Source organism: Trachymyrmex septentrionalis, unplaced genomic scaffold (genome assembly GCF_001594115.1).
Source record: "Trachymyrmex septentrionalis isolate Tsep2-gDNA-1 unplaced genomic scaffold, Tsep1.0 scaffold8, whole genome shotgun sequence".
Lineage (NCBI taxonomy): Eukaryota > Metazoa > Arthropoda > Insecta > Hymenoptera > Formicidae > Trachymyrmex > Trachymyrmex septentrionalis.
The window spans coordinates 749,548-759,776 of NW_017305987.1; the positions used below are offsets into that span (position 1 = coordinate 749,548).

The window sequence follows — 10,229 nt, forward strand, 5'->3', positions numbered from 1 at the left end:
TTATGGAAAATTCATGTGGAATCTGAGGACATAAATGCCTTAGCGAAATCTTTTGAACAAGAATTTTAAAAACTTAAATCATTCAAACGGAAATGTCTTGTGAAATAGAAGAACGCGAATATGTATAGCAACTCAACGGTAAAAATATGCTCTTTTACTGAAAAGATTGAACTTTAGTCGTATGACGTCGAGGCCACTCATCGATCGTATCCAACTTCCAGCGTGTTATCGTTAGTACCCGTGTGTCTCGAGAGATGACAAAATCTGTCGGATGTCCAGCATCCAATTTACCGAGCATTAGGTACGTTTGATAATCAATAAATTTTCTCGAGTAACGATTAAAAAAATATTCTATTCGACACCAACTAAAAATCACGTTGCATCAGTATATAATTTCGCACTCAACAATGTAACTGTTATGTAACACTATGTGTTTATATTACATTTATATTGTTGAATGCAAAATTATGTAATATTGATGTTAGTGTCGACTGGAATACCTCTCTTTGTTTGCGCTAACTACATTATGTTAATTACCATGTGGAAAAAAAAGTACGTTGAAACACAGTGCAATTTTTATTTTCAATTTGACAATTCTTCTCATTGCTATATAATCAAACTATTGTTTAATATATTAAAAATATTATATTTAAAAATAATTTAATTAAGAGAAGAAATTTAATGTTCCTCAAAAATCTTTAAACTTTATTTAATACAAAGTTTTATATTAAACCTTTTTTGAACTTATATATAATATTACTTATATACATTAATTTTATAGATATACAATATATATTATTTCAATGCATAAATATATGTATTTAATGCAAACAATTCAGTTTCAATTTCCAAATTTTTTTCAAAACATTCCATCTAACTTTTTAATTAATTATTAATTAAATCTATTAAATAAAATTATTTAGAAAACTAAAGATCTTTTTAAAAAAAAGATTGAGAAACAATACAAAGTGTCTTATAAGACAGTAAAGTAATTACACAACGAATTTTGGAAATAAAGGTCTAAACGGTCAAGCTGTAGGATTTTTAGTGCTGAAATAATTCTATGTAAATTTATACATACTGCATATCCAATTCCTCAAACTGCGAGCCAAATTTATTTTTAGTCTTAAAACGCAGTTCTAACAGAATTAGAGTAATAATATCACAAATTCCTAAACAATTTAAAATGATGCTGACATTAACTCAGTCATTACGATTATTAACGTAGAAAATTAAACACAATTTGTCTAAAAAAAGAATGAGAGAGAAGAACTTCTACCTCGAATTGCTGTTGGCACTTTTACGATCGTCGATTAACTTAACCAGAAGTTGGTGAAAGAGACCCTAAGATCTGTAGATAATTTTCTCCATAAAATTATTTACAAATTTTAGGATTGTTTATCAATTTAACTTAATATAATTAAATCGCTTATTAATTTAATTTATCATGTTATTATTCTAGTTTCATTAGAATTTCAAGACTGAAAATAAATTCGATGCGCGATTTGAAGGATTGAATTATGTATTAATTAGTATATAAATTCGCACAGAATTATTTCAGCAAAAAAATCCAGCTTGTCTATTTAAGACTTTTATTTCCAAAGGATGGAAAAATTTCCCTCCAAAAAAAAACGAATTATTCTTCCAAGACCCGACCATCCTGAATAGTAAATGCACTCAGCTATACCCTTACTCACACGCACGCACGGACACGTGTGAGTGTCGTGTGTGTGTATATACGTGCCGAATGAAACCGAATGCGAATTTCACGCCTCACGGTGCATTTCGTAACGGAACGAGCTCCGATTTTCGCCGGAGAAAGAGAGAGAGAGAGAGAGAGAGAAGGAAAGAGAGAGAGAGAGAGAGAGAGAGATGGTAAGGCATCTCCGTGTTTGTCCAGGATATCGAACGCGCCGCAATGAGCTGTGACGACGACGTCGAGACGTCGACGCTTCGCGACGCGCTCTGCTGGACCCTTTAGAGATTCCCGCAATCGTACGAGACACGGCTAACGCGAACCTAACGTTTACGTTGCACCTTCGCACACAATGCAGCGTTACCTCAGGGAGGATTGTGAAGGCTCGCAATCAAGCGACCTGTGTGGGTGCGTGCGTGCGTGTACGTGAGGTCGTTGCATCGTCTCTCGAGTCTCGATGGGAAACTTCGTCGTGTTGCCATTTACCTACCGTACCATGCGTTCTGCCGCCGAATTGCCCTTTATCGAACATTATTAATTGACGCGTGCATTTTCGCCGAAATCGTCTCGTTTCAGCGCATTCATCAGAATCATCTACCGTACAGTGATAATGCGGAGGTAGGAGTTTCATTTTTGTCTTGCAACACGTGTGCCTGCTAACAATTACTATGCGTGCTAAGATTAATAATAAGACAGGAAAAACGACGTTATAATTAAATTTGCACATTGTAATTTATGAGATTGAATATGAAAGACTTGAAAGATTCGCCACTTTTGAAAGTCATTGTTTAGTTATAGCTGTTTAAATATTCATACAATACACAGTTCTCTTACAACAGTGGCTTATTACAATGATACTATAGTTGAACTACCAAGGTCGTTTATTACTTGATTTAAATTTAATGCAAGTGCTTTGTGTTTATTTTTAATAAATAATTATCAGAAAATACACAGTGAATTATCAACTTAATATCGCACAGATCAGACCAGAGCCAGATTCGAATTCAGAATAAGACTAAGAATCAGAATAAAATGTATAATAATATAACATAATTTATAAAGTATACGTATTATGTATAAATGTGTTGTACTTAATTTAAAAATCGTGTATGTGATAAAAATATAATGTATGTGACGATAATATTATGTATCTGATAGTACTGATGCGCTATTTGAAAGAGAGATAATATTATTAGACTATTAATTTTAGGGATAGTTCAACAGGATAAGTGGCAATATTGAAATTTGCAGCTGCAGATAAAAATATTCTCGACATCCACATCTGTGATATTTGACATACATCACCATTATCGCGTATATTATGATAAACGAAAATCAACATCTGTCTCATGTAACAGCCAACAATATAACAGTGTTTTTTGATGTAGTCAGTCTCACATGGCAATTTGAGTTAGGATCAATGCCATTCTTATACTAACAATTGTACTCCTGAACATGTAAGAAAATATGCCTTTAGTATTAAATAACTTATTAACTTGTTTAGATCAAGTTGATTTATATTGTCAATAACGTTATATTCTTGTCAAAGCAAATTAAACTGTATACTTTATCTATTCTGAAATATATAGACATTTTATTTTAATTTTTTAATCCTTCCGTAATGTTTGCAAGAACAAAAACAGTTATGAGTTTTTCAATAGATAAAGAAAAATAAAAAAAAGAAATAAAATTCACGCAGGATCGAGAGTTATAGTGAATAAAATTATGTTTATTTGTTCTCAGTTAATTTTAATATTTTTTTACTTTACAGAAATAAACTGAACAAATCATGAGGGTCACAGCGTGTCATTTTCGCCGCTGCATAATAGCAGGACTATTCATAGCACTTTTATTTTGTGTCGTTCAAGTAATACGAATAGAATTAGGGTTTAATGAACCCGATATGTCAAATCTAAATAAATTGTGAGTAATATTTTTAATACAAATTTAGAAGTAAATAATGGCTTAATACTTATAAACAAAAATTAAAAAAGGAGCATACAGCCAATACGCCAGTTATTTGTCGCGATGTAATATATTTAAAATAATTATTACAAATTGAAATTCATATATACTCAACACTCAACTTCTTATATTAATTGATCATCGTACATTATAATGGACTGAGATTTAACTCTTATAATTTTTAAATTAAATTTTTAACTTATTTAATTTCTAACTTAAAATTGTATAGTAGAACATACTGATAAAGGCCGAATATCAGTCGAAACTGATATATAAATTTCAATTTGTAATGTGTGTGATTATTTTAAATATATTACATCCTCCTTTTTTAACTTTTCTTTATAAAAATTTTTAATGTTTTTAATTCACACACACACACACACACACACACAATATTGATACATATTTTTACATTCTAAACTTTTAAATAATTTCAGAATGTACATATCACAATTGATCAAAGAATCAGAACAGTCTTATTCAAGGTATGTATGTGATACTGTCCCTTAAACCAGAGCTGAATTACATATATTCCAATTAATATTTTAGAATTGGACATAAATAAGAAAGAAGCAACAATTATATATTTTACTTTACATTATATATTTATAATCTTTTATCAATGTATTTGTGCAGAGATGGTGTTGTTGCGTGCAAATTACCTCAATTAAATATCTCTAGTCCAGAAATAATGAAGTTCATACATGATGTACCCCCCTTATCTTGTGGAGCAGAAGATTGGGTTACAGTGGAAAGTTCAAGACTTGTTATTACTAATAAAGCAAAGACGAAATATGGACACATAATATGCATCTTTAGTGGTAAGTTAATAAGAATACATATTTATTGCATGGAGATAAAGACATTGTAATGCATTTCAATAATTAAAATCGTAGTGTGAAATTATTACTATTATAAAATATTATTTAGAAAGTAATCCATACTATTATTTCTTTCAGAAATTATTAGAACAGATGACTACAATAACAAATTGTTGGATGGTATAGAGGCTGATGATTTCTACATTCTGAGAGAGAGTGATTTTGCAGATGTCAGATGCAAATCGAAAAGTGGAGATGTGTTAGTTAATTTACTTACTTATTTTTTCAAAAACGTACCCACTATTATTTTGCTGACAGTGAATATGTTTAGGTGGCATAGTATACTCGCTGGTGTGAAACACGATCCGTATGTCAAACAGAAGCACAATTGGGAAAACGTACCAAACAGAGTCCTGAAATTGAATGTGCTCATGTTCGGTTTCGATTCGCTGTCACGAAACACGTTCATTCGCAAACTGCCCAAAACTTATCATTTCATAAAACAACTGAATGCTCTGGTGCTAGAGGGATATAATATCGTAGGGGATGGTACTCCGCAGGCACTTATCCCGATTTTAACCGGCAAGATCGAACTTGAGTTACCGGAAACGCGAAAACGAATTAATACAGCAAATTACGTCAACGTATATCCTATGATATGGAATAAATATGAGGAACATGGATACATAACAGGTTTTATGGAAGATGTACCGCATATCGGGACGTTTACTTATCGCTTAAAGGGATTTGATAAGCAACCGACCCATCATTACATGCGCACTTATTATCTATCCGCTTCTTCATATTTCAAAACATATAATAAATTCTGTTTAGCTGGCACTCCACGCCATCTGGTATGTATTAAATGCAATATAAATTTACTGATAAAGTAAAGAAAGAAATAATGTATAAAAAGCTAATGTTCTAAAATCTTTGTTGTTAAATTATAAAACAACTTAAAGTTGTGTAATTACATCAAACCATCAAATAAAAAATTAATTTCTCGTCAACTTACGTATCCTCGCTAAACTTTTACTTGCTGCTGTAATATTAAAGTATATGTGTTTATGTAGGTGATGATGAATTATATAAAAACGATATTCAATACATATAAAAAACAGCCAAAATTCGTATTTGGATTTCATGGAGAACTTTCTCACGACTCTTATAACGATATCGGGGTGGTGGACGACGATTTATATTCTTGGGTGAAAAATCTTTACGATCTTGGACATTTAAACACTACTATTTTAATTTTAATGAGCGATCATGGACACAGGTTGGAATATCTCATATATATATATATACATACACATAAATAATAGCGTTTTTAATTAGCAGAATAATAATGCGTACTCAGTACACATTAAATCTGTTGTATGTACACTATTCTAATCCAGATATAAACGTGAGATATCTCAATTGATAAAATACCCAATGTGTTTTATCAAATAGCACAATAAAATGTATTGAATATTTCGCGGTTTAATTCGTTTTTCTATTTTTATTGAACGTACATCTTTATGTCGATTTGTGTACAACGACTTTAAAGTGCATCTAGTGCGCACTAATTCTGTCAATAAAAACGTTACAAGTGTAAATGCTTTATATATATTACACTTTATGCACATACAAGCTAATCGTTATTTTCGTTTTAGATTTGCGGATATTCGTAATACTTTACAAGGCAAGCAAGAAGAAAGATTGCCGTTTTTCTCCTTCATTTTTCCTCCTTGGTTTAAACAAGTCCACCCACAAGCCTACGCAAACTTCGTATACAACACGCAATATTTAACGTCACCATTCGATGTGCACAAGACGTTAGAAAATATACTTAACTTTGGTACGCCAAAAGATGGAGATCGACGTCAAAGAGCCATCAGTTTGTTTGATAAGGTAAGTTAATGTGTCAACAGAGATAAACCAGAAAAAGGTCATCCCGGTTCTTTTGTATACCAAATCTTGTAGGGTAATGTTCACGTTTTTGTGATTCTTTTCCATGCTGTTACGTGAGTCAAACAAGGATGGACAATCAAAGATTATAATCGGTTTAATTGTTTCTATTAACTCTATAAATATAAAAAAAGACTCGTCAAATATGATCTTTTACTATTATTTGCAAATACGAATAAAGTTGCAAATTTATATGTATTTTATATCTAAACTCAACGCGAAATATTATATTATTAGTTCTTTATTAATCATATAATGCATGTTAATTATAGCTGTGTGCGCGCGCGCGCGCGCGCATGTGTGTGTGTGTGTGTGTGTACTTTATAATTTTAATACACATTATAAAGAAATAGAAATATCAAAATTAAAAATTGAATTTTATTATTCATAGCAAAGTTCAACTATAAAAACCATAAACAAAAAGTAAAATTTGAACTTAATTCTGAGTTTTTTATTATATTTGACTATATTTTGTTAACAATTCTTACAACGCAAAGAGCAACTCTTTTATGTAACAGTAATTGTAATTTTATTTAGTTCCACAACTCATAGTTAACTGAGGTTTAATTTATTTTTCATCTCTTTCCAATTCTGGAACTGGAAAGAGGCAATGAATAAGTTGAACTTCGGTTAACCCGGGAGTAGATCCATCGAAACTAACGTTAGTAGGCGTATCCTAGTCATTTTGACCGAAATATATTTTCGCACATATATGTGTTATAACTAGAATACACACATGATTATAATTACTATAAGTAATAATTAATAAGAAAACATTCTGATAATGCTTTATATTAATCAATTAAAAATAAAAGAACGTAATTACTGGAAATTATATTTATATGATATATATTTTTATTTTTATTTTATTAATAAACTAATTTTTTTTTTATTTGTTAAAATTATTGATATGTAACGAAATATAATAAGAAAATTATAATAATTTTATTTTTTATTTATAAAAATGTAATAATGGTGCAGACTGACGAACACGACAAACACTAACATAAGTAAGTGCACGCATTACGGTCTTTTAGACCAACCGTTACAAACATATCAAATTTTATGTAGATAAGCGTGTTTACGTCTATTTTTGCATACTATACGAAAAAACATTAACAAGCATAATTTATGTAAAGATAAAAATATAATAGTGCCAATAAATTGAAAGTTATAAATAAAAAATGGAAGAATACGGCAAAATGATCAATACGCGATCACTCTCGGGTTAAGAGTTAACCGTGAATTGTGAAACTAGACTTTAGTAATTAGAATATAAAACATTAAATGATTCATGCACGCAAAAAATATGTGTGCAACATGTCTGTCTCAGTAATAATGCATGACGTACACTTCTAAAAATAGAATTCTAAGACTCTTAAGTATTTAAAAATTATTGTGAGATAAAACATTATTTTTTACATGTGAATATTGAAATCCATTAAATTAAGATAATTAAATAAAGACTTTTAAGATAATTTAAAATAATTAATTTAAGATAATTAAATAAAGACTTTTTTTATTCAATTTTAAATGTAAAAATTATGTGAAAAATCTGCACAAAGAGACCATTACAATTATTGAATAAAATTACCAATGAAAATATATTATTTTCGTTTTCATTACGATATCATAATATAAATAAACATTTATTAAATAAAAACAAATACACACACACACACAAGACATGATATATCATTTGATATTATCAGAGCTGACGTAATATCTTGACTATTACTCATCGAAGCAAACGCCTTGTTCGAATTTTTTGTTCGAAAAAAATAAAAAGATCGCTTGCGATATGAAATAGATTAATAATTTTTGCAAAGAATTATGGAAATAGATAAATTAGGAATAGGTCGCTCAAATATCATTTTTTGAAAATACGAAAGATAAGTAAAGATCAAGAAATCCATGAAAAAACATAAATTAAGATAATATAAAACACACTCCACCGAAAAATCATACACACGTTCAATTCAAATTTTGTCTTAACTATACTGTCAAAAAATAATTTAAAAAAAAACTTGAGACAAATCTTAGGAAGCAGATTAACTATGGAACGTATCACTTGTGACACAACGAGCTCTGAGTGATACTGACAATGAATGAAATGTCATTCTGTCTATGTAGAATATTCCCACTACTTTGTATTTCAAGATTGTGACTCGCCCATTGATCAAATCACTTTTTGTTCAGAGAGGCTAGTATTCATAGTTAGTTCTTATATTTAAAATGATTTTAAGTATAGTTTTAAGTATAATGTTAATATTGTCCTATGGTCAGTATTTATAATCAGTTCTTATATTTATAAAATGTCACGAATCAATCAGAGGACCGTATTAGCATCTTAATGCGTTACTTAAGTTTTTAAAATAAGAATGGACTATGAATACCATCCTGTGTGATTGGCTTATAATATCTCAAGACTGTACTTAAGACAGTCTTAAATATAAGAATGGACTATAAATAGTGACCTATAAATATTGTCTTATGATTAATTAAGCGCGATTTTTTACTTCTTTTAGAAAATGCAAATAAATTGCCAAGTTAACTGTAATTATTGTAATGACATAATTTAAAAGAAAATTTGTAATTTTTCTTACAATTAAATTTGTAAAAAAAAATTGATAATTAATAACTAATGTAATACTTTAGATACCTGTGGATAGAACATGCGCAGATGCATTTATAGAGCCTCATTGGTGTGCTTGTCTCGGATGGAAAGAAGTCTCAATTGATGACACAAATGTTGTGGCTGCTGCTAATTACTTCGTTCAATTCCTTAATGGTTACACTGAAGATCATCATAATATATGCGCGATACTACATTTAGACGAGATCTTATGGGCTGCTAGGCTTATACCTACTAAAGGTATGGCACGCAAAATGTATCGTTTATCATTGTTATTTATATAAAGCTAATGTCTATGACATTTCAGGTTTACTTAATTTCCGAAAATCCGGAGATCAAGACGGTTTTATAGGTGATTTCAGTGCCAAAACAAAAGTAATGACTGAAATTTATCAACTAAAAGTAAAAACGGTACCAGGTGACGCGTTGTTCGAAGTTAGCATTGTTCAAGATCTTGCGAAGAATACTTTCCACACTAAGGTAAGTTCAGGGAAGCGAACTTGACTGAGAGAGCTTGACTAAGAGAGAGACACAATTATTTTATTATGAGCAATGTTATTGTTTTGTTACAGATCTCCGATGTTAGCAGAATCAATATGTATGGATCTCAGGCGAGATGTGTGGAAAACTCACTGTTTCATTTACGCAAATACTGTTATTGCAAAGGATAAATGACGTTTGCATAGCATAATTTTAAACAGCGTACAGTATGGGTCACAGAAAGATTGCAACATTTCTTTTCGATTGCAGACTGCTCATCGGAGAAATTGGTTCTCTTGCTTATAATATAAATCTAATCATTTACATTCAATCGCTCTACGAGCAAGATTGAGTTCTGAAATCTATAAAAAAAAAAGTTTTGCAACCTTTCTGTGATCCACTATACAGGAATAACGCGCATCGAAACATCAATCAAAAAAGATCTTGATTGTAGCGTGAAAAATGTTATTTAATTTTAAACGAAAGTGCTGTGATTAATATTGCTTTTTGTTTTTTTGCAATATGACGTTGCATATTAGACTGACGTTTTATTTATCTTGATAAATTATTAATTGTTTACCAACAAATGCAACTATTATTATTAGAGAGATATCATATGGTACATATCACTCCTAAGAATTTCATATTTTTTACAGTACAATAAGTAACAATATTTTTA

At 30.1% G+C, this 10,229-nt stretch overlaps 1 protein-coding gene across 6 annotated transcripts in view; it reads left to right on the forward strand.

Moving 5' to 3' along the window:
* LOC108754413 overlaps positions 1-10,027 on the forward strand; it is an 11,513-nt gene extending 1,486 nt beyond the window's left edge. The window contains exons 1-13 of one of the 6 annotated variants that reach the window (XM_018496663.1): positions 247-301; positions 1,901-2,314; positions 2,907-3,153; positions 3,468-3,619; positions 4,099-4,146; positions 4,298-4,482; positions 4,621-4,741; positions 4,814-5,336; positions 5,556-5,761; positions 6,141-6,378; positions 9,094-9,310; positions 9,378-9,550; positions 9,643-10,027. In XM_018496663.1, coding sequence (XP_018352165.1) covers positions 3,486-3,619; positions 4,099-4,146; positions 4,298-4,482; positions 4,621-4,741; positions 4,814-5,336; positions 5,556-5,761; positions 6,141-6,378; positions 9,094-9,310; positions 9,378-9,550; positions 9,643-9,741 — 1,944 coding nt within the window. In that variant the 5' untranslated portion in view covers positions 247-301; positions 1,901-2,314; positions 2,907-3,153; positions 3,468-3,485 and the 3' untranslated portion in view covers positions 9,742-10,027. Of the gene's footprint in view, positions 1-234; positions 302-1,641; positions 2,315-2,906; positions 3,154-3,467; positions 3,620-4,098; positions 4,147-4,297; positions 4,483-4,620; positions 4,742-4,813; positions 5,337-5,555; positions 5,762-6,140; positions 6,379-9,093; positions 9,311-9,377; positions 9,551-9,642 lie in introns of those variants that run through there. The other 5 variants (XM_018496664.1, XM_018496662.1, XM_018496665.1 and 2 more) reach the window with 5 other exon arrangements.
* Positions 10,028-10,229: the final 202 nt, after the last annotated feature.